Source organism: Ipomoea nil, unplaced genomic scaffold (genome assembly GCF_001879475.1).
Source record: "Ipomoea nil cultivar Tokyo-kokei standard unplaced genomic scaffold, Asagao_1.1 scaffold2704, whole genome shotgun sequence".
In the NCBI taxonomy this organism is placed as follows: domain Eukaryota; kingdom Viridiplantae; phylum Streptophyta; class Magnoliopsida; order Solanales; family Convolvulaceae; genus Ipomoea; species Ipomoea nil.
Genome location: NW_017619132.1, coordinates 3,322,637 through 3,347,709, shown reverse-complemented (window position 1 = coordinate 3,347,709; position 25,073 = coordinate 3,322,637). Strand labels below are relative to the sequence as shown.

General features: G+C 36.8%; 4 protein-coding genes across 4 annotated transcripts; 2 read left to right on the top strand and 2 right to left on the bottom strand.

Moving 5' to 3' along the window:
• Positions 1-590: 590 nt before the first annotated feature.
• LOC109155689 (mitogen-activated protein kinase kinase kinase A-like) lies at positions 591-1,885 on the top strand. Its single transcript, XM_019303309.1, has one exon. It carries the CDS (start codon positions 620-622, stop codon positions 1,883-1,885), a length of 1,266 nt encoding a protein of 421 aa, XP_019158854.1. The 5' UTR covers positions 591-619.
• Positions 1,886-13,707: 11,822 nt separating this feature from the next.
• On the top strand, positions 13,708-15,042 carry LOC109156096 (mitogen-activated protein kinase kinase kinase 2-like). The gene has a single exon (XM_019303925.1). It carries the CDS (start codon positions 13,815-13,817, stop codon positions 15,039-15,041), a length of 1,227 nt encoding a protein of 408 aa, XP_019159470.1. The 5' UTR covers positions 13,708-13,814; the 3' UTR covers position 15,042.
• A 1,236-nt stretch (positions 15,043-16,278) lies between these two features.
• LOC109156098 lies at positions 16,279-18,846 on the bottom strand. The gene is made up of 2 exons (XM_019303926.1): positions 18,368-18,846; positions 16,279-16,850 (listed from the first exon to the last, which is right to left on the bottom strand). Exons 1-2 carry the CDS (start codon positions 18,651-18,653, stop codon positions 16,468-16,470), a joined length of 669 nt encoding a protein of 222 aa, XP_019159471.1. The 5' UTR covers positions 18,654-18,846; the 3' UTR covers positions 16,279-16,467.
• Positions 18,847-19,728: 882 nt separating this feature from the next.
• On the bottom strand, positions 19,729-22,470 carry LOC109155776 (L-ascorbate oxidase homolog). Its single transcript, XM_019303423.1, has 8 exons — positions 22,298-22,470; positions 22,099-22,208; positions 21,570-21,840; positions 21,396-21,498; positions 20,981-21,326; positions 20,447-20,812; positions 20,282-20,360; positions 19,729-20,194 (listed from the first exon to the last, which is right to left on the bottom strand). Exons 1-8 carry the CDS (start codon positions 22,445-22,447, stop codon positions 19,946-19,948), a joined length of 1,674 nt encoding a protein of 557 aa, XP_019158968.1. The 5' UTR covers positions 22,448-22,470; the 3' UTR covers positions 19,729-19,945.
• Between the last annotated feature and the right edge of the window lie 2,603 nt (positions 22,471-25,073).

Below are 25,073 nucleotides of genomic sequence, written 5' to 3'. Positions count from 1 at the left end.
GATAGAAGGGTAACCCAGGTATAAGATCACCTTCACTAAAATTAGTCAAACATTATGTTTTTATTTAAAATTTAAAAAATTAAAACATTGAAATAAATAAATAAATAAATAAACACCAACCCCTCGCCTTCTCCCGTGAGTCGCCTTCTTCGATGAGAAGGAGACCCACTGGGCTGCCTTATCACCAGAGAAGGCGAGGATTTTTTTTTATGTTTTAATTTTTAAATTTTTAATTAAAAAATTATTAATGTAATCTCATAAATTACATTTGACCAAGTTGGTGTAAATAGTTATATTTACATCCGTATTACTATTCACACCACCTATGTAATTGTTAAAAAAATTTATTTTAGAAAAGGAAATGTAAACAAAAAATTTAAATATGTAAAGTGAGGCAAAATATTTTGGACAATATCAAAATTTCTAATTTGAAATATGTATCCATAGTATCTTACCATATATTAATTACCTTGTAACAACATTACCTAATTCCCTATATTTCAATGTTTTTAGTTAAAAACCCAAAAAACTTTTGCCACGTTGTAAATTTCCCTATCCCTATATAAAGGATTCCGCCAAAGTGAACCAAACACCAAAAAAAGTTTTCTCCACGTCCAAGATGAGCTGGATCAGGGGCCAGACCATCGGCCACGGCTCCTCCGCCGCCGTGTCGGTGGCCACTTGCCGGCAGTCCGGCGAGGTTTTCGCGGTTAAATCGGTGGAGCTTTCGAAGTCGGAGTTGTTGCAGAGAGAGCAGCGTATCTTCTCCACTTTAAACTGCCCGCAGATTGTGGAGTACAAAGGGTGCGATGTCACGTGGGAGGAGAATAAGGCGATGTTCAACGTCGTGATGGAGTTTATGCCGGGCGGCGCGGTGGCGGATGCGGTTAAGCGCGGCGGCGGGTTCGACGAAGCGGCGGTTGGTCGGTACACGAGGGAGATTGTACAGGGGCTGGTATACTTGCATTGTATTGGAGTGGTGCATTGTGATATTAAGGGCCGGAATATTTTGCTAGGCAAGAGCGGCGCCAAAATTGCGGATTTTGGATGCTCAAAGTGGGTTTCCGACGCCGGCGCCGCCGCAATTGGCGGCACGCCGTTGTTCATGGCGCCGGAGGTGGCGCAGGGGAAAGAACAGGGGTTCCCGGCGGACATTTGGGCATTAGGATGCACAGTCATAGAAATGGCCACCGGTGGCGGCTCGCCGTGGCCTAATCTCACCAACCCGGCATCACTTCTCTACACAATAGCATTTTCCGGCGAGTCACCGCCGATTCCAAACTTCCTCTCCGACCAAGCCAAAGACTTCCTTAAAAACTGCCTCCGACGAGACCCCAGAGAACGATGGACGGCAAACCAACTCCTCAAACACCCATTTCTCCAACAATTCGATACCTCCGGCAAACAAAATCAAGAACTGGAAACAATTTCCCCCACAAGCGTTCTTGATCAAGGCATCTGGAGCTCATCAATGGCGGCCCAGACAAGCAATTCATTAAATTGCCCGCACAGACAGCTCAATTGGTTTCTGGACGGTAAATTATCCATAAAAAATTCATTAAATTCTCCGATGCAAAGGGTAAGACAACTATGTTCGAATCCAGAAACCATGTCGGATTGGAGTGAAAGTTCTTGGATCACTGTCAGAAGAAGAGCAGAGGAAAACATCGGAGATTTTAGCAGAGAACAAAGTTGCTTATTACTAGGTGATAGTGTCAGTTGTTGTACCAGTTGTACTGATTCATCAACCTTACGCCAAAAATTTGTTGGCAATGGTCAAACTTTGAGACACCAAAAAGAAAGAGTAGTTAATCAGTTACAGTTATTTTATATCTTCCTCTTTTTATTATTATTTTCTTTTCACTTTATTCCATCCCCCATATAAGAAAATGACTTACCTAACTATAATATATATTAATATTTTGATAACAAATAATATATCATTAAGTGTTTCAATTACACTAACTAAGTTTTACCAATGAGTTAGTGGATGAGATGGCGCAAAATTCCACTTTTAAATTTTAGCTTGTAAGAATAGAATTAGCAAGTTTTGGTGTGTGAAGAAATTTATGATAAGCGATTTAATTGTTTTTTTTTTTTTAATATATGTGAAGCGATTATGTTTGATTTTGGGTGTGATTTTATTAGGTGGAATTGAAGAAAAATGAAAAGTTTCACTTAAAATTTACTTCTCAAGTACGTATGGGTTGGATTTCTTGTGGACAAAAGCGTACAGTTTAGTGTTGACTGTTGAGTCTCAAATCAAGATTGACTCCACTTACTTGCTTATTGGCTTAAGGGGCGTGTTCATGTGGTCCATAATAAGTAGGGGTGTACATTATGTTAACCAAACCGTTTTAACAAAAAAATTTAATGTTTTAACTGTTAACCGCACCGAACTTTGTATATATTACCAAATTAATCAAACCAATTTTTTTTAGCAATATTTTTAAATCCTTAAAATAATATCTATAATAATAAATATAATTACTTCAATACCTATAATAATAAATCCATAACTTCAATACAAAATCCAAAATCTAAATATCCATAGCACTTAGGGATTTTATTTTAGTTTTAGGGATTTTACATTATATATTTATATATTTATATATTTATTTATTTATTAAAAATTTCGGTTAACTGTTTGGTTAATTCGGTTAATCCAGTTAACCGATAGTTTCGAACCAAAATTTTACAAAACTTCTAACCAATAATCAAATCGAAGTATTTTATTTAAAAAATCAGTTAATCGTATTTTTATCGAAGTTTGTATATTTAAGTCGAAAAATTTGGGTTATTAAAAAAAATGTTATTGTAATGCGTACAAGATAGGGATAAGGAAAAGAGTGGAGGGAAGGTTAAGGGTTTATTATGAGGATGACAATATTTAATTAGATGTCACATTGCGATTGGTTCATAGATATAAGAAATAATAAACACATAAAATAATTGAGGAAAAGATGATACACGTGAGTTGAGTGTGACAAAAGACACATAATATATGATGCCATCAGCTTGGAAGCCACGCTTCAATTCACATATTAACTTAACCGGCCAATTAAGGATTTTATTTATTTATTTTTTTGAATGCTACTTACTCTGTTACAATGTAGTATCTGTTCATAAATACTTTCTCAACCTAAGGCTCGAATTCACGACCTCCCATATGGGAGTCCAATCGGGTGCTATCTGTGCACAAGGTGCTTTGCAATTAAGAATGTTAATTAGGAGTATTAAGAAGTTATCTATTGTCACACAAAAATGGTGTAAGCAAAAATGTAAAGATGTTAGCAAATCAAGAGGTTAAGTGAGGTTAAAACATAAAATATAATGATTATAAGTTATAATTAAATTAATGTTTGAAATATTCAGGAGTGACAAATTAATGAAATTTATTTTTTAATCACCTTTCAAAGTATTTTGATAGATTATTTATTCTTTAAAAAAAAAAAATTAGGCATATGGATGAATATTGCCTTTTCCCAACCACCTCGCACACAATTAAATTTCTTTATTGAGAACATTTCGAGTTTTTCTTTGTGCAATAAAATTCAAATTATTATCATAGCCGATACAGAAAATTTTTAACCGCCTTTCCTGCTACCACCAATGGTAGTACCAAAAATTTTAGAAAGTCTAAAATGTTGTTCACTTTTTATGTGATTGAAAAAAAAATAATAATATAAAAGCTGAGATTTCTATGTGGCTACTTAACCATTTGGAGGATGCCACACCATTTCAAGGTTGACCATCATAGTCAATAGATTTTTATTTTCTTTTTAAGATAAATTAAAAGGAACTATTCATACTAAAAAAGTTACCTAGGAATTTATTATTATTTTTAAAGTAAATTACTTTGTATTATACATTTTCTTAGCTCTCAAACTGAGTAAAAAATCTAATTATTATTATTTTTATACCGTACCAATATCTGCATCTTTCAAGATAACACTAATTTAATCAAATTTTGATTATCGAGACAACTTTCTTCTTCTTCTCTCGAAAAGTTGAATCCCAATCCCAAGGGCCCTACACCTCGCCCTGATGGAACATTTTAGATGCTGTAAACCATGGTAACTCAATGACTTTGCACACAGGGTCAAATGTCGGTGCACACAAAGAATGGGGAATCTGTCCACTTTAGGCATAATTTTCACATTACTGTTGCTGAGGTTCGAACTTTAATCCCTTTTCTCAAATATTATATACTGAATCAGAGAGCTAAGCCCGTGCGGGCCTCGAGCCAGTTTTCTAGAAGGTGTGCCGACAAATCTCAACACTATTTATGCAATTACTTCTGTCAAACATGTGCGGTATCCATCTTGCATATTATCAAGTGTGACAAGTGTACATATTTTATAATAGAAATGCCATCTCACACGTAGACCTCAAAATCAAATTTCTTAATCAGTTTTTTTTAGGCAAGTCAAAATGGAAAACAACCGCTAATCCATTACCCATCCAAGTGATCCAACATTCTACCTAACTCCACACATAATTGAAAGATGGAAAATATCATTCGAATTAAACTTGTTGGCTAAATATTTGTATTCATAATGTGATCAATAATATGTGTCATAATTGTTTTATATTTATTAGCTATTTTTTTTACAAATTAATTATTTAAAGTCGGGTCAAGCGATGAAATTACACGAGACATAGAATTTCTTATTAAATAAATATAATATGCTTTAAGTTTAACTATATAGTTAATGACAATTTGGTAAAGTGATAACTGAGAATCCCTTAATTTATTAGCTTGACTTATGGATAACAATTTCAAGTAAAATATCATTTTTTTTCCCATTGTATATTGAAATTTTATAATGAATAATCGTAATTGTGTATGTATAAGTCAATTAGTTTCAATTTAGTACATAGCCATTGTACACATATTAAAGGTTAATTCTATTTTGATTTTAGATTAATAGGTGACATTTCAGTTTTAATCATTTTTTTTCAAGACATCTATCTTTGATCATGTTATTATTGTGGCATGATAATTTTTTGTCCTCCATTCAAAAAATCGTTAAAATGTCGTTAAATAAAAGAACATTTTGATCTTTATTTTTTTGTTATACATAATTGGTTGAGCCGCTATACTTTTTTTTTTTTGAAAAAAAAAATCATAATTGAAAACCTAAATACATTTGTATTTTACGATATAAAAAAAATTGTCATACCGCAATAATATTAGGAGACTAAATGTTCGAATTGAGTGGATGATCTCTGAGCAATCTCAATAGATAACATTTTTCTTGATTTTTGTCGAGCCACTTGGGAGAGAGAAAGAGAAAACGAGCAGGAAAAAAAAAAGAAAAAAACAATTCTGTCATGAAAAAATGTCGGGTTAATCACCCAACAACGGCCCCGTCGGGCTAGCTGGCCGCATCTGGTGCGCACAACGCACACCAAAAATTACTTGTTATTGTTTTTTGTTTTTCTAGTGGACTTCATAAAAACTTATACGTGCAAGAGCTCCTCAACTTCTTTTCTCATCTCTTTCATCCACCTCAACATTGACCTCCCAAATAACTCCCAAAAAATAATAATTTGTGTGAGACCGTTTCACGAATCTTGGTCAGTGAAATGGGTAGGGATCAAGATGAAATGTAATACTTATACTAACAAATGTAATATTATTCGCACACAAAAAAAAACATTTTATTCTTGATTTAGTATTATATTACATTTACTAATATAAGTATTATATTTGCATATTGACCCAACCCGACACATCTCACGAATAAGAATTCGTGAGACAGTCTCACACAATTAGCGTGACCCCTCTAAAAAATTATTTGATGGCACCCAATTGAACTTGCCACATCTGCTTTCATACCGTTACGTTATCATATACTCCAGCAAACTTATTGCTAAGAGAACATCTGTAAAATTTAAAACCTCTAAAACAATATTAATACAAAGAAAATCCTTAAGTGAATATTCTTGAACCGAAAATTTATTAGTCTCACATGTAAACGTGTATAACTTATTGCAATTTGAAAAGCTAAGGTTGAAAAACTATGTAGGATGGGAGAATTTATGTGTGAAGTGTCACGCGATGTTTTCTTACAAGATTTCTATACAGTCTGGTGGAACGTGAAAGCAAACACATGGCGAGCAGGCAAACCAACTTTTGTGGTCATTATCAAGCATGGAAAACCCAGAAAACTCTTGAATATAATCAACGCTCTGATCTGACAACACAAAATTAATGCATAAAAGGGTAATGTAGTGGTCCGTAACTTGACTTGATGTCACGACTGTATATCACAGTATGAGTATTCAAATTTCACTGGAAACATGAATCCAGTGAGTTGATTCCACGACTCGAAATTTACCCTGGACGCACTGCTGGAAATTATGGAATTTCCGACCACCTGAAAGTGATCTTAAATCAAGTCGAAATAAAAAAGTGGTTAGAAATAGCAACAAAGGTTTTTTCGAATACCAAAAAAGGTCGGAACAAAACTTTCGACTTGATTTAAGATCACTTTCATGTAGTAGAAAATTCCACCTTCTAACAGTGACGACAGAATCCTGTGCACTTAGAAATAGTCCAGCAAAATTGAGATTACCTAATTAGTAAAAGAAAATGCATAAAAGGGGAAGAAACGTGTACACAAGGGGATCATGGATTAGATCTTGTGGTCCACATTACTCCACAGCTACATCCACCTACACTACTACACACAACTACGTTGTACGTACCTTGTATGTCCTTCCAGCTTAATTGTGTCCTTAACCTCATGTTAATTGGTTCTAAATTAATTAAATAATTAAGTATGGCCTTGCATTAATGACTCATCAGATGGCTCCCTAATTAATTAATGATATGTTGAGAAGTTGGTTAGCGTGTATATATTCTTTTCATGTGTTATTTATTCACGAAATAGAAGTGAATTATTGACCAATAGAATGGTTAGCGTGTAATGGTAACTTGTAATATTTACTGTGAGATTAATTGTTTGAACTTTAGTCTCTTCTCTTAAATATTGTCTACTAAATCAGTGATCTAAGTCTATGTGGACAATCTATGGTTTAATTGAAGTGTGGATTGGTATGGAGTGTGGTTGAAAAAATTGCTAGGTGTTCCTCGGGCGTTCGGGAAGCGCCTAGCGTCTAGGTGTCCGTGTATTTTTTATGTTTTTATTTTATTTTATTTATTTATTTTTTAATTTTTAAAGAATTAATAATTATAAACTATTTAATACTTTAATAGATAATACTAAAATATTAAATATTAACTTAAAAATATTTGAACAATTTAGGGTTATTAAGCTCAAAACACACTACTGCAAATTATGGAATTTTCGACCACCTGAAAAAGATTTTAAATCAAGTTGATATCAAAAAGTTATCGGAAATAGCAATAAAAGTTTTTTCTGATATCAAAAATGATCGGAACAAGACTTTCGACTTATTTAATATCACTTTTAGGTGGTCGGAAATTTCATAATTTCCAGTAGTGACAATATCAATTTGAGTGAAATAACTCATTTAAAAAAGAATAGAACAATAACTAATCGACCAACTAGGCAACCTAGTCGATGCCTAGGAGGTCTAGTTGGTACCTAAGACGCTTAGTCGACGCCAAGGAGGTCTAGACGGTCAGCGACTTAGACAACTGCTTAGCCGGCCAACAATTTAGATCACCGATTATGGTGATACGCTAAGCGATCCGCGGTCGACCAACGCCTATCGTCTATGCGAGATTTTTGCAACTCGGGTATGGAGAGATGTAATTGATAGTTATAATAATGAGGAGAGATGGGATGGTGAAGAGACGACGTCAGAGTGATGCAACTGGGCACGAGAGTTAAGATCACCAAACCTGCAAGTACAGCAAAGTAGGCATAGGAGTATTCATTTTGGAAAAATAATGAAACCCACCTGTCACACGGTGGATGGTCTAGCTGTGACACCACTTTTTTCTGCCATTTATTAACTTATCAATTTTTTCCTTTATAATTTTAAAATTTTAAAAATATAAAAGAAATGATACACGTGACTCAAGGTTGGACAAAAGCTTCCTAATCATTAGCTACCTTCTAAGCCACGCATCAAGCATGGCATGAAAAATGGTGTACGTATGCACCTAAGTTTATTTATTGAACATTTTTAAATAGTGATCGTGAATTTTTCAAGTGTTATTTAAAAAAATAAAAAAGTGTATCATAATAAATAATGTACCGTATGTAAAGTTTTACATAATAATATTACATGTAGTTCACTTTTTATCTCATATTCAAGTAATATATTGTAAAAGATTTTTAAAAATTACATGATAACTTATCAAACTGTTATAATTGAGTCAATTAATCAATAAACCTAAGGTAAAATTGATAAAAACACAATTACATGTCAATTCTTAATAAAAATAAATAAATAAAATAATAATTTTAAAAATATAATGGTCTGACTTCTCCGTCACCCTCCATGGCACTTCTTCGTCCAAATACGGGCAAAGAATCTAACCTTCTATTTTCTTTTCAAATTTAAAATTAATTTATTTAAATAAATATTGTCGCATAATCACTTTTTACCAATTACCTAAAAGTAACCAACTGATCAGTTTAATTACATCATATTAACAAGTTGATGTACGTGTTTAGTTGTAACTTTTGAAAATTCATTAACTAATTTCTTTTTCATATATAATTCAATTCTATTGTGCACACAAAAAAAAAAAACCACTCAAAATTTGAAAAAAAAAAAAAAATTACATTTCCAAAATTTTGGAAGTTAGTAAGGTTGATAAGTATAGTCAATTTCACTTAAAATAATTTATGTAATATTTCTACCCTCCGTAACTTGGTGTGTGAACTATAAATTTTAGTGCCCATCTATGATTAGAAGTGGGTGCAATGTCCTGTCTCTTTGCTGAAATAGTGTTCACATTTTTAGTACTAAAAAAAGTTTTTCTTGAAATAAGTGTGAAATGTCAAAGGAATCAAACCAAAGCTAGGCTTGTAGTACTAGCTTTTGGTGTAGAATAAGGTTTGGGATTTATAGTTTAGAACTAAACTTAACCCCACCAATTATTTAATTAGGTGCATAAAAGGGTGGATGGGAGGTTGAGCTTTTTGGTAGAATTTGTTGCATTGCATTGCATGCTACTTCTTCTTTCTCCTTAGCTTTTGAGTGCAATTCCACCATTCCTAATCCACCATTAATCCTACTTATCATTATTAATTGCATCTCATAGTCAATGGTTATCATTTCTAGCTACGTACTTTATGTTGGTTCAACGTTTACTCCATTACAATTGAGTATGTTTCTTACTTTGTTTTTGTTCTCGAGAAGGGATTGATGGAAATAGCAGTTTTATGTTTTAGTTAAGCTATTAATACTTGTGTGATTAAGCTGATATTATACTTGTGTGATTAAGTTGATATTCTTGAAATCGCGTATGCGAAGTGGTGTTTTAAAGTTTTTGTGTGCACGTATTTGAAGAGGTAAAAAAATAAAATAATAGAAAAGTGGGTCTGGACTAAGTTAGTGGAATAGAAAATAGAATTTGCCAAAAACATAAAACAAAATTGAACTGTCATTTCAGTCCTGTTTATCGAACAAGTGATTCAGAACTGAAACTGAACCGAAACCAAACTATGGTCATATCTAACTGGAATAGTTTAATGTTGGAGTTAATTCCAGAAATGGTCTTTCGATTATTGACATTTACCAATTTTTATTATCGACTTTTAATTTCACCAAAGTTGGCCCCTTAACTATTGATTTTGTTTCAATTTTAGTCCTCCTGTTAAATCTCTGATAGATAGGTGTTAAAATTGAGGGCAAAAATGTAAAACCAAAAATTTTAACCTTTTTCTTCTTCCCTTCCTTTCTCCTCCATCATATTTTGAATGAAACTTTTTGCCAGAATTTGAAGCAATGGCAAATAGTGATTGGAACGAAGGGGAGTTAATTCCAGGAAGAAATAGCAAAAAGTTTTGTTCAAAATAGGGTGCAGGAGAAACGAAGGACATAATAAAATGTTAAAATATTTAATTTTACATTTTTGCCCTCAATTTTAACACCTATCTAACAAAGAGTTAACAGAAAGATCAAAATTAGAACAAAATCAATCGTTAAGGGACCAACTTTGGTCAATTAAAAGTCGAGGACAAAAATTGATAAAAGTCAATAGTCGAAGAACTATTTCTGGAATTAACTCTTTAATGTTGAAAGCAAAAGGTAATTAATGACTTAGTTATAACTCCGTACTAGTTAAGCAGTCATCATCTCGGACATGACTGTTGGAATTGAGAAACATATATATATACATCAAATCATTGGCGGTGATCCCTTTGCCAAATTGGCGGATTTTCCTTATCTTGATTTTGAAGGTACGAATCACTATAACCACATCACATTTTGTGAGCCATTTCAATGGTGGTTTAAACCTCAAGATATTCCTACTATCATTCTTCCTTTAGCATGATGAAAAGTAACGTCAATCTCCCCTCTTCTAGAACCACACTTACTTAACAACATAATTAAATTCTTTAATCATCACCCCTAAATCATAATTATTTAACAAATTTCTACTGTGATAATTAATATTGGTGTCATTTTGGACCGCATACAATTATGTATATGGTGTTTGCGCTGTATTAGGTGTTGTTAATTAACACTTTTCTCATAATACTTGGTATAATCTGGCATAGCATGTGTGGTTGTACTGGTTACAAAAAGCATTGATTGTGTGTAATTAGGCATGAGTTTTTGTTTGTAAGTTTAACTCCAAACATCTCTTGATGCTTGGAGATTGAGGAGGAGATAAATTGCAAGATGTGTCTCAATTAGCCTACAGATCCAAATGCTTGTATACTAGTGCCCACAACAAAGTTATTTGAATAGTGTACCCTGTTTTTGTTAGCAAAACAAAACATATAAACTTATTTTGGGTTGGTAGACCGATTGGGCTATGCATATTGACAGAGGTTTTATTTATAGTGTTGAGGTAGGGACCACATGTCAGAATCTCATCTACAGGTCTGGTGTGGTGGTGCGAGTGACTTAGGTTTAGAGCAAATTACACTTTTGGTCCTGTGACTATTGGGGGTGTGTTAATTTGAGTACGTGACTTTTAAAACTAACAATTTAATCCTTTAACTATCATTTTTTAGCAGATTTGGTCCTCCAGGCCAAATTGCCGGTGGAATTTGGCCGGAAAGACGTTCGAATTTTTAAATCAAACGCTATTTTTTTTACAATTAAAAAGACCGAATTACCCCCACTAATATTTGATTTAAAAATTCGAATGTCTTTCCGGCCAAATTCCACCGGCAATTTGGCCAGGAGGACCAAATCTGCTAAAAAAATGATAGTTAAAGGACTAAATTGTTAGTTTTAAAAGTCACGTACCCAAATTAACACACCCCTAATAGTCACAGGACCAAAAGTGTAATTTGCTCCTTAGGTTTATCACAACACGTTTTGGATACTCATACTATATATGCATGGATCCGTGATCGACAACATAAAATAAGTGATTAGTACTCCGCCTCCATGACCAATCTCCTGATCTTGGAGAGCGAGAAGCATGCACCTAGGTCTGATGTGGTGATGCACTACTGGTGACTTAGGTTGATCAACACGTGTTGAATACTCATACTATGCATGGATCCGTGATCAACAACATAAAAGAAGTGATTAGTACTCTACCTCCATGACCAATCTCCTGATCTTGGAGAGCGAGAAGCACCTAGGTTTGATGTGGTGGTGCACTACTGATGACTTAGGTTGATCACAACACGTGTTGGATACTCATACTATGCATGGATCCGTGATCGACAACATAAAAGAAGTGATTAGTACTCTGCCTATATGACCCATCTCCTGATCTTGGAGAACGAGAAGCACCTAGATCTTATTAGGCATATATCCCTAATTTTGTATTACTAAATTAATAATTAATTAAAAAAAGAGATCATTATATATTCTAAAGTAAATAAAGTAAAATAAAACATGGGGTTTAATTTCAACGTGAAAATAGTTTTCCTAGATGACAAGGGGTGGTGCCTATTGGCCAGTGGGAATAGAAAAGTTATGATTTGACCAGCTTCGATTCAATTCCCCCCATTGTGCATTATATTGAAGTGATAGTGGTGTGGATATATGCATGATTCATTCCCCCTTTGCTTCTTCCTATATTTATGCCAAAACTTAGTACTTTGTCACGCTTCAAAAACAGGCACGTACAACGTCAGTGAAATCAAATCGTAACATGATTCGATGGATACCAAATTGAGGAATTTGTACCTAAATATCCAAAGGCAGCCATTTGGTTGGTTCAACTCTTACCCACCCCCCACCCCCTCTGCATAAACTCCCTGCTTTATTGTTCAAAGTCGCTACACCTCCTTACAAAACATAGCATCCAACTATTTCATCATATTCAAACACCCCTCTCACTATCCCCACCATCATCCCTATCCACCCGCCTGACTCTCGTTTCACATCAGAATCATAAATAATATAAGATAAAGGTACATAAATATAATAAGTTCTTTTTCTATGTTTGGTTGAATGACTATCGTGTCACTCTCAAATTTGATCCTGACTTTTAAAAATAACAATTAGGTACACAACTATCAATTTTTTAAAAATAAAACCAGTCCGGCTAGAAAGTGACATTTTTGTCCACAAGTAACCGAAGTCAATATTTTTTTTTTTAACTTGCAAAAAGGCAAAAATACCCTTGGAGGAAAAAAAATATTGAGTTCGGTTATATTTAGCCGAAGAAATCATCTGACATACTGATTTCAATAAAACGTGATAGTTGCATACCTAACTTGATGTTTTTTTTTTAAAAAAAAAGAGTTAAAAACCAGATCTGAAAGCCATACAATAATCGTGAAATCGAAAGCATGAAAACTTTTAGATATGATTGTGTAAGAATCCATTTTGAAGAATGGGTGATGCTAAATCAGATAGAATCGACGCCTAGGCGCTAGGCGGTCCCTAGACGCCTAGCGATTTTTTCAACATTGCTATTTTGATCGTAGATCATCTAAACGACGTATCGAGAAGTTATTAGAATAATGAATCTAAACGACGTCTTGAGAAGATATTAGAGTAATAAATTGTCACACACAACCGTACTCCTAGAACCACCCTTATTAGTCACTTCTCATCACGGATGATGACAACAAGGAGTTAATACCTCCAAAGGTCCTCCGAGTATTAGCGATTTAACAACTGTGGTCATTCGAGTTTTAAATGACCTCCAATGGTCCTCCATGTATTAAAAAAAACCACCCGCGGTCCTAATTCTTAAAAAAATGGAATTTAAAATAACCATGAGACGTCCTAAAAGGATCACTAGTGGTTATTTTTTTAAACATTGAAGATCATTGGAGATCATTTAAAACTCGAATGACCATAATTGATAAATCGCTAATACTCAGATGACCATCGGAGGTATTAACTCTAACAGCAAGTGTGAGAATTGACAAATAGCGGCCAACCCTCTGCCTACTCTAAGCCGTTGAAGCCTCACAAGAGCAATGGGTATTAGGCCACGTTGTAAATTCCCGTCAAAGTTATCGTCAACTCTAGAGAGAGAGATGAGAGAGAGAGATCGTGAGGGGCAACCTAGGAAGGACACTTGTATAGTTGTAGTAACCAACTTCTACCCAACTATAACGTGGAGATGAACTTCGAAAACGCCACATAAATTTATAATACCGTCCAAAATCCCCACTTATAAAAACCCACAAAAACGCCCCTTCTTTTATTTGTGTACCTTCCAACAAGATATCTACACATCACTTACACAAACCAAATTTGTTGTACCCAATATGAACTGGACCCGTGGCCGTGCCATAGGCCGTGGCGCCTCCGCCACCGTGTTCGCCGCCGCGTGGTCGGATTCCGGGGAGGTGTTTGCGGTGAAGTCGGCCGAGGTTTCCCGGTCGGAGTTCTTGGAGAGGGAGCGGGCGATTCTGTCCAGTCTGGAGAGTCCTTGGATTGTTGGGTATAAAGGGTGTGATGTTACGAGGGAGGAGGGGAAGGAAATGTTTAATCTTATGATGGAGTTCATGCCCGGCGGGAATCTGCTGGACGGAATCCGGGTGAACGGCGGGAGGCTTAAGGAGCCGGAGATTGGGTACTACACGGAGCAGATTCTACGGGGACTGGAGTTTCTACATTCGAGGGGTGTTGTGCATTGCGACATTAAAAGCCGCAACGTTTTGCTGGGCGAGAGTGGTGCCAAAATCGCCGATTTCGGCTGCGCGAAATGGGTCGGTGATCGGCGGTTTGCGGCGGCGGCGGCGGCGGGTATAGGCGGCACGCCGGTTTTCATGTCGCCGGAGGCGGCGCAGGGGAAAGAACAGGGATTTCCGGCTGATATTTGGGCGTTGGGGTGTACCGTTATTGAAATGGCCACCGGCGGCGGCTCGCCGTGGCCAAACGCCACCAACCCGGCGTCAATTCTTTACCATATAGCATATTCCGGGGAATCTCCGCAGATTCCGGCTTTCCTCTCCGATGAAGCAAAGGATTTCCTGGAAAAATGCCTGAAAATAAATCCCAGAGATCGATGGACGGCGGCGCAGCTCCTCAACCACCCATTCCTTCAAGAATCAAACTCCATTCCCAAGCAGAATCAGAATCAGAGTTCACCCACGAGCATTCTTGATCAGGGGATTTGGAACTCGATGGAGGGCGAGGATTTGATCCGTACACCTTCATCATTAGATTCTCCGTCAGGAAGGGTAAGAAGATTATGGTTGGGTTCGCCGGAATTGGCAGAGTGGGAAGGGAATGAGGATAGTTGGACCACAGTGAGAGGCGGTGAAAAGGAAAGTGCAGGGTCGGTGACAGCTTTTAGCAGTAATGGAATGGAGGTGGAAAGGTGTCGCTGTTTGAGTGGCGATAACTTGTTATTAAATTACGCCGTAGATGACAATGTTAGTTGTAGAAGTTGTTGCTCTACCGGTACAGAGCAGGGAGTAGTTGTAATTACAACTCTCAATTTTGAGAGACGCAAAGACATATCAGTAAAACAACTTCCATTTTTATAAACGCCCTCTCTCTCTTTCGTCAGTTTAATGTTAGTTTTATGTAACCAGTTTGGTTGGCGTGAATGATTGTGTACTCTCCAGAGTTCGAACCACCTCTGGTGTAGAAAATCCGGCCAGTGCTTTATCGCTTAATTGGGCCGGCCCGGTGCCAATTAGGATTAGTCTAAGTATGGTAGGGACTTAAAAGTGCTTCCTATAGTTAAGGTTGCTCATGACACCTCATGACTTGACTAAAAAATATATTAGTTTTCCATTTCACCCTGACCCCGCCATACAAGATAGTATAGGAGTAAATTATAGTGATTCAGCGGTGTCCCATTAGGCTTGCCTGCTTGTCTGCCCACCACATTTGGTTGGTGTTCCATTAGTCCTGCTTGCCTGTTTAGTGCCTACCACATTTGGTTAGTTTTCCGTTTCACCCCGACTCCCGCCATACAAGATAGTATAGGAGTAAATTATAGTGATTCAGCGGTGTCACATTAAGCTTGCCTGCCTGTTTAGTGCCCACCACATTTGGTCGGTGTTCCATTAGGCCTGCGTGCTTGTCTAGTGCCCACCACATTTGGTTAGTTTTCCATTTCACCCTGGCCCCTACCATACAAGATAGTATAGGAGTAAATTATAGTGATTCAGCGGTGTCCCATTAGGCTTGCCTGCGTGTCTAGTACCCACCACATTTAGTCGGTGTTCCATTAGACCTGCTTGCCTGTCTAGTGCTCACCATATTTGGTGAGAGTAACTTTCAGACTGCGATTATCAAGACTCGGTCCCGCACACTGAGCTGCCTATGCAGCCTGAACTGAGCTGCCCTTGCCGAGCAAAACATGCCTAAAATCAACATACAAAGCCAAATATCATGAATATGCTGTCAATACCTCTTGTTATAGTAGCTGGGACAGTGTTGTACTGTCATCGCCCGAACATCACTATGTGAGGGTTCAAATCCTCTGAAATTCGAAATTATTATAACCAACAATGTGCGAGTTCAAATCATATTGACAGAATTCTAGCAACCTCAAATCCCCCGAAATCTAACAAACAATGTGCGGGTTCAAATCCTATTGACACAATTCTAGCCACCACGGCTATCGTGGTGTTCTGCACTGCTGACAGGACTTGGAAAAACAGACATTGGTCTCTTAGAGATGCTGGTTTTATGCCAATGTTCATTAACAAGGGAATCAAGGATGGCATTTTGTATGGTTTTGTTTGATGCCAACTGCTTAAAATAACATAATTTGGGGAACTATGAACTAGGTTGATGATGTTATCATAACCTGAGAAGATCCAAAACTCATAAACATACATACAATCACAGATAACATGGGGACGTGTGTTCATAATCAACCAGGAAATATAAAGACAAGTTTTGGTCTGAACATAAAACGATATCAAAACTATTAATCGTTTGCTCCTCGTTCGCCTACTAAGTATTCTTCTTGCCATTTGAATGGGATAAGTTTTCGTCGAGTGCATGAAGTTGGCTTCGAAGATGTTGATTCTCCTCCAGCAACTGGCCATATTCGAGTAGCAGTTTTTCGGACTGACCTTTAAAGGACTCGGAGTTGTCTTTCTGAGCTTTCACCTCTTCCCCTTTTGCTTCGCATTCTGATTCCAGCTTCTTTATCTTGGACTTCATTGAGGCGATCTCCTCTTTTAGGGAATTGACCTCCTCCACACCGCCATTCTTGCCATTATCAAAACCTCGATCGTGTTTCTTTGCAGCCTCCATGGCCTTCCTGAGCAAGCGGAGCTCTCTTATGTAGTGATGCAGCCTGTCTATCATCAGCGAAAGAAAGAGTACAAACCCTGCAAATAGGCGGATATCAGATCACGTTGCATAGAAAGAGATCAGTTTAACCAACAGGCCAGCAATTATAGTAAAACAACCATGAAACACAAGGTTCTTAGTCAATTTGATCCAATACAACTGTTTTTCTTCTCCCAAAAGGTTGAATCCCCAACCCCAAGGGCCCCCACACCCCAGCCCGATAGAGCATTTGGGAGGATGTAAATCACGGTGACTCAATGGCTCAGCAGACAGGGTCAAATAACAGTGCGCACAAGGGATCTGTCCACTTTGGACATAATCCCCACATTACCGTCGCCGAGGTTCGGACCTTGGTCTCTTCTCCCAAATACTGCCTACTAAACCATCAGCTAAGCCCGTGCGGGCAATAATACAGCTGTTTTTGACACAATGGTTGGGTGTTACCAACTTATTCAATAGCGGTCTAGTTGATTCTAGCATCTCTAAGTTATAGGCTTATAGCACATAACACGTTGCAACTTTACGTCTATTATACTATGCATAGAGCATTCCCGCAACCAACAACCAAAATGGAAGCATTACTCATAGATAGTATTCCTTAGATGTTAGACATGCTATATCACAAAATTATACCCGCCAGGCCGCCACTAAGAAATACGCTTACAATACAACGTTCTGAGTCTTCAATTATGGGCATGCTGAAAAGTAAAAGATTACTATACGCAAATAAAAGCTTTCAAGCTCTCTCTTTAGGATAACAAAAGACCAAACTACAAAATCAGGTCATCAATGCAGTTCCTGAAAAGGTAATTGTTAGCCATCAGATAGATAACTAATAAGGCTATAAACAACTCATGATGTTAGTTATGCAAGGCATCTTGCAAAAAATCCGGCTACAATTTCAAGAAATTCAGAAAACCAGCAATTACAAATATTAAGACAGAGAACATTGAGGGTAGAAGATTAACCAAAATCCATTCTTTCAGCCAAGGGGCTGAGATACCAAATTGCTAAACAATAAAAATAAACTATCCCGATGCCCAAGAATTGAGGAATTAGAAACCCAAGACACAATAGTGAAGACCAAACCACCGATAACCAGAAGCGACAAGCCTACAAGCTAGGAACACACACACAGTTGAGGAAAGGGTACATATTTTAACCTACAAATTTTTTCATTTATTGAAACTCATAGGCAAGATCTTTGTTTTTCTATTGAAATCCACTAAATCAGTGGGTTTTTTTTTTCTTCATATGAATAAGTATCCTCATCTGCCTTATTTTCAGCAAATCATAATCTTCAAAATTTCCAGTAAATGTCATAAAGACTGATACTTTGAGAGTGATAGAGGTAAACTAATCAGTAATCCTATCTATACCTAAATTAAATCAGAGCTCATTTATGTTAAAAGATTTGTTTTTCTCTAAAAAAAGAGAACAATTTGATAAGATTCGGATATTCCAATGTCTAACCTAAGGCCAAATCGAAAAGATACTTAAATTAAATTAAATTAAAGAGATCAAAGACAAGTAACAGAGAGGGGGAGAGAGATACCCATGAGGGAGGCTTGAAGGATTTGCTGGGCAAGGAGGACCTGATCGGTGGGATTGATGCTTTCGAGTGGTCGCGACTGGATTTCTTGGACGGAGTAGACGGTGTAGATCATGAGCACAAAGACGGTGGCGGCGACGGACTTCACTACGAGCGGGCCGCGGCCGCGCTTGGCCCGGTCCAGGCTGATAATCAGCAGCTTCCGCAACGGCGTCTTGAAGAGGAGCAGTAGTATCACCGCCATCTCCCCGAACGCCACCGTGAATAGCAGCTGCGCTTGCGCCAACATTTTTTTTTTTTTTTTCAGATTCTTGGAATCAAAGTGCCGCTCTCTTAAATCAAAGATTCAACTGGAGAGGAAACTATAAATTAAATCAAAATTCACACAAATAAAAGAAAGATGAGGATTTCGACGTTTGATTTTAGGATTTCTAGGAGCAGTTGAGCGCCGTGGTATTACCGTGTTGGAGCGTGTCGGCGGGATTTGCCTTTTTGCTGAATAATAATAATTTATAACTTTTTTTTTCCATTGTCCGGAACCAATGATTATATATAAGTTATATTATAACTGAATTACATTAATTAAAATAATGAATATAAACAGGCTGCGGCCTAACCTAGCTCTGTTACGATATAATATTTGTTAATAACCGTTCACTAAGACTCAAATCCACAATCTCTCATCAAGAGAAGAACTTGGTGTTATTGTTTTCCATATGAGAGAGCAACTTGATGCTACTAGACCATAAGGTCTTAAGCAACTTATGACAATTTATATGTATTTGATTTAAATAATTGTAATTGTTAACGCTGACCTGAATACCGCAACACGTGGAAACTATTGCGCGGCCTCTAAGCTTACTAAGTGTACATGCTGGTGCCTAGCATGTTTTCTTTCCCATCCCTTTTAAATAATTCATTTAATGTTAGATAAGGGAAACTTTTGACATTTCCACATAGTCATTGTCGGCTAGAGACTCTCTAACCCATTGTCATCTTTCCTAAGCTCCCAAATACCACTACTCATTCGTATGCAACCGCATATTAACCACATCACTTAGTAAATGATAATTTTCAAATCTTGGTTATTGAACTAGATTAAGTGAGATTGAAAATGAATATAAATTATCATTCAGATTTTGTTAGTCGAATATGGTCAAGATTCAAGTGACAAAGGGACTAAATTCAACATGAATATAAATTGTCATTCAGATTAAATTAGTGTGATGTGGTCGAGATTCATAGAAATTGATTGGAGCGATATTTTAAGGGACTGAATTATGCATTTGATCAATCAATTTACATGGAGAAATATTATTCTGTTCTTCAATCTTCATTTATCATTATCCAGGTGGAAGAACTGAAGAAGAACCACATAATCAAGATTCATACCAAAACAACAGAATTAATGAATAAGTTAAAAAATTTAATTTGGTTCAGTAACATCACATTCCCTGCACTTCAACTATAAAACCATAACCTTAAACTTCCCCAAAAACAAGAATCACGTAGAAGAAAATCAAGAATCGAAAACAGCCCAACTTGTGCTGGCATTCTTGGTTGCAGAACTTGCAGTTGTCATTATACATTGAGCTCCCATTGTTCTTCTGTTTCATCAACAACAATCTCAGACTTGCGCCCTAAAGCTCGACCACAGAGAAGAGCATTCTTAGGAATCGGATTCTCGTTCCTCAAGGAACTCGAATCAGTATTTACCCGAAGATAAAACTGCTGACCCAAGTACTGTCGCGCCCAGTTCGCTGATCTTACGTTCCACATTCCTACGTTGTCTAGTGGCATGTAAATTGCAGTCCATGATTCTGGATAAACCTGCACACCATGTGTTTGAAAAAATGAATGCTGGGTTTGATGTTTCAAGAATTTAAGGGGATTTGTCTCGTCAAGATGGATGAATACCTGAACTGTGCTGCGAGTTACTCCATCTCTCAAGTTGTAAACTGATCTGCTACCAGCTGACCACTGTCCACGATTCATCCTGTTCGGGGATAAACTAATAGTGAGACTACACATTTATATATATTTTATATGTATGGACGAGATAAAGAGAAATATACACATTACCCCACTACGAAGAAGATTTGGCCGTCTAGGTGCCAAGACTGCAAAGTGTTTTCAGGATTCTGGAAAACAACCTCAACAAAGGACCTGAAATCAGCAGCCATAACAGAAGTCTGAAGGCTAACAGGGCTGCCAATGGGGCTGTCCTTAATGCTTCCGAGGGTGAATACCCCCCGGATATCAAAGTGGTCTGCAAGTTTAAGCGGAATGTCTGCTGGGAGGAACGACACGCTATTGACAGCATATCTTCGCTTACCATTGACGATAGGAGCTGAGTTTTGCAGTATAATTGTGCGAGTGATATTCACCTCTCCATAGTGGTAAGAGCCTTGGGGGTTCGGCCTCGGTCCACTCGCTGTCAGATTCTGTCTGCATTCACAAACAGTTAACAGTTTAAACTGATAGTGAGACTATTGAAAATGAAACAGTTAAACAGTTAAAAACTGATAGTGGGACTATTGAAAATGAAACAGTTAAACAGTCAAAAGTTCAAACTGATAGTGAGATCGACTTGAGTACTGGAAACGAAACAGTTACCTAATGGCCCGGGCCTGATTGAGAGACCAATCAGTCTCGATAGTTGGACCGGGTGGAGGAAGGCCAGAAACAGTTTGTTTCGAGTTTTGGTAATGGAGGATGGATGTTGCAGCAAGAACTCTGGAGCTGAAGCGGGTAGACGCCACGAGATAATAGTCCTTTGGATCTTGATTTGCAGTGAGCAAAATGGAGTAGGATTGGCCTAGATGAACATCCAGGGAATCATACACATTTTGCAATGTGTGTGTTCCTTCTGCTTCAACCACCACCAATTTGTGGCCCTGGATTCTGAAGTTAATGGAAGTTGTGAGCCCAACATTGCATATCCTAAACCTGTAGGTTTTCCCTGCAAGCCAACATTATATTCTTCATGCCTGAGATTCTGTCAACCAAATTAAAGAATCTTAACTGTTACCCTGATCAACTGTGAAGGTGAATCTGTCTGATCCATGCCCGTTGATTAAAAGGCCATCTGGGACGGGAAGATCGCCCCCACGGTCCAAAATCCCTTTCAGATCCTGCAAACATGCATTGTAAGAGTAGTTTGATTGGACTAAATGAATTTTCGAGACTACAAGAAGAAACTCACGTTGTGACTTTTAGTGAACCAGTCACCGACGAGAATCTGGTATTCTCCGGCGGGTGGAGGAAAGGGTACCGGAATCTTGGGACGGCTATCAATCTTGATGGCGCCAAACCCTCCGGCGGCTCTGTGCATGGCCAGGGATGGGAAATAGAAGAAGGTTCCGATCTGATCCTTAACTTGAAGGGCGTAAGTATAGTTCTTCCCCGGCGGGATTGGGCAGTTTGTGCCATGAACGCCGTCCTGCCACGAGTTCCTTCTCTGCTGCAAACCGTTCCTGCCCAGTTAACAACATTAACACAACAACATTATTAATCAATCAAAACTATGTCGTACAATCTGTCTCAACAAATAGTCTAAACTGATAGTTGGACTGAATTGATTCTGATACTAAATTGAAAGATGTGTTCTGTCTGAACTAAATAACAAATAGTTAACACTCTGATACTAAATTGAAGGATTACGAATAGTTGAAATGAAGATATATGTTTATATATTATATTATATGCTACCATGCATTCATATAAAAACTCACCATGTCAGCAGGAATGGTTCATCAAGATTGTTGAAAACGTTGACGATCAAGTTGTCATTGGTAACACTCTCAATCGGCGGCCCGGGGAATTTCCCGTTTATCAATATCCCCTGCATTAATCAAACCTTTTCAGCATTATGGGATCCTCAAAAAACAGTGAAATTGGAAAAAAAATAATAATAATAATAAACAAATTTACCTTTTGCTTGACTCCAAGAGGAGAGATATCGCCATAAGTAATGATCCATGTATAGAATCTATAAGGGTCTTCCCCATTACAGAAACTCAACAGGGAAAGCAAAGCTACCGCCATTAATGGCCGCCACAGACTCTTCATATTACCTTCCATTCTAACCCAACACAAAGCGGCAACTGGAAATCTTTGAAGAAAAACAGACAAAACAAGAATGGGTACACGAGACTAAAACCAAAGCCAGCAAGAAACTTTCCTATGTTATTATCCGATATATTACCTCAGATTCCTTCTTTCTCTTTTTCTTTTTTGCTTTTTTTTTGGTTTTCTTCTTTAACTTTAATATTTGCAGAGAATGGATCGAGAAGAAGAAGGTGAGGTGTAACTTTGATTTGCAGATTTGCACTGTTTTATTCTAACATTTCATGAACTGCTCATGATTAGATGTTACTCCTTTACCAGCTGCTTTGACATACGCGGTAAATTAATTTAGTAATTAATATCAAAGAGTGTACGTGTGATAATCATTACCAAATAAAATGCTGCATTATAGGCATACATTGTTCACAAATGAAGTTAATTTCCATTCTAGTCTTAGAACATTTTCACATTTAATTATATATATATATTTTTACTTTGAATATAATGCATTCTTGGGTTTTTTTTTTTGTTATGCCAAATTTAATCTTAAAAGTTATTTTTTTTATCATATTTAATCCCTGTCTAGATTAAATTTGACAACAAATTTCAAGCTAAAATGTAATAAGATGAAATTGAAATTAAAAAGAGGAAGTAAATGTGAAAATGTTACTATAGTGTTAAAATAAACGTGTTTTAAGAATTTACAGAAAACAAAACACAAATGAAATGATACGAGTACATCCACGGGTGAAAATCAAGAATTGGGAAAAAGAAAAGAAACAACCCAAGCTACTAGGCCAAGGAGAGAACAAAGGAAACCGGCATGGATGGCTGATTACATTTGTTAGACTAAGTTTATTCATAATAGGATACATTAATTTAGTCCTAATACGTTATTATATCATATTAATTAAGAATCATAGTCCTAAGCATAATAGGAGTAACTTAGTATATAATCACCCTACATGCTAGGGGAAAGACATGCGAATTATTATTATCTTTTTATTCTCTACTATCATCTTCCTTCTCTGAAATCTCTCTCCCTCTCTCTCCCTCTCTCTCTCTAACTTTCCCCTCCCCTAATTCCATCTTTGGAGTCTGCATCCACTCAAAGCGGTGCCGGCTTGATACGGGTTCGTATCATGAAATGTGTGATTTTTTTTTTTTAAAGCACTAAAGCTCGAACTCACGACCTTCCATATAGGAATCCAACATTGGTGCCATTAGATGCAAGGTCTTGGAAAAATGTGTGATTTTAATTTGATTGAAATGTCATAATATAAACTCATTGCAATTTGCATTTGCATATAATATATACTCCGATTACTGAAACCTTATCTTCAATCTTTTTCTCTCTCTCTCTCTTTCTCAAGAGTAGTTAATTCATCGATAGAGTGAAGAGTTGGTGGAGAAAAAAAAGGGGATTTGGAAGGAGGATGAAGACAAAGATTAAAAAACCCTAATTTCCACCCCTAATTCAGTGTTAAAATCTCTATAAATCAGGTTTAAATATACACCATAGATCAAACTAAATAAAATGTTAGGATAGATCACTATACGAGTGTGTGAACCTAAACAACTTGGCTGGTGTTGCATTATTGATTAATTATATTCTTTCAAAGTGAGGGGGTTCCTTGTGCGCAGTAAGCACAGGTCTAGCCTCTGTGGTTCATGTTCAATTGAGTTACCATGATTTACATCCTCCCAAATGCTCTGTCGGGTCGGGGTGTGGGGGCCTTAAAGTTGGGGTTCAGCCTTTGGAAGAATTATATTCTTTTAATTTGAATTTATGTTGCATTCTTGATTTATTTATTTATTTATTTATTTATTTTTGCAAATTCAATCTTAAACTTTTATTTTTATTTTTTATTTTTTGGTCATATTACATCCTTGGCTAGGACTAAATTTGACAACAAAATTAAAGTCAAATTGATACGGTAAAATTGAAAGAGATATAAGTAAATGTAAAAATGTTACTACAAACCTATAACGGAGTATGTTAAAATGAGCATGAGGTGTTTTAAGGAATTAAAAGAAAAAAAAAAAAGAAAAAAAAGGAAACACAAATTAATTGTGTGATCTTAATTTGATTGAAATTTCTTAATATGGACTCATTACAATTGCATATTGCATATTGCATATATATATATATATATATATATATATATATATATATATATATATATATATATATATAGAGAAAATTTCAGTTTTGGTCCACTGACTATTGGGGTTGTATTAATTGCAACACTTGACTTTCAAAAATGATAATTTAGTACCTTGACTATGCAATTTCTATCAATTTTGGTCACGCCGGCCAAATTGCCGGCCAAATCTCACCGGAAAAATTTAATAGGTCAATTTATGAGGGTATTTTAGTAATTTTACTCACCATCCCTTTCTTCTTCAATGAACTCCTCTCCGGCGACGACAACCTTGATTTAAAAACTCCATTTCCGGCGGCGAAGCAGTATTTTTGTAGCATTTGCGGCGTTTATTTCCAGAGCCATAGTTCACTGGGCTCCCATAGCGGCCATCACACTAAAGCAGCTCGGAAAATGCTCCCCAGTAAAGTCGATAAATCTTCTTCTTCTTCGTCTAATGATGTTCACGACGATGGCTGGGAAACCGCGGCCGCAGA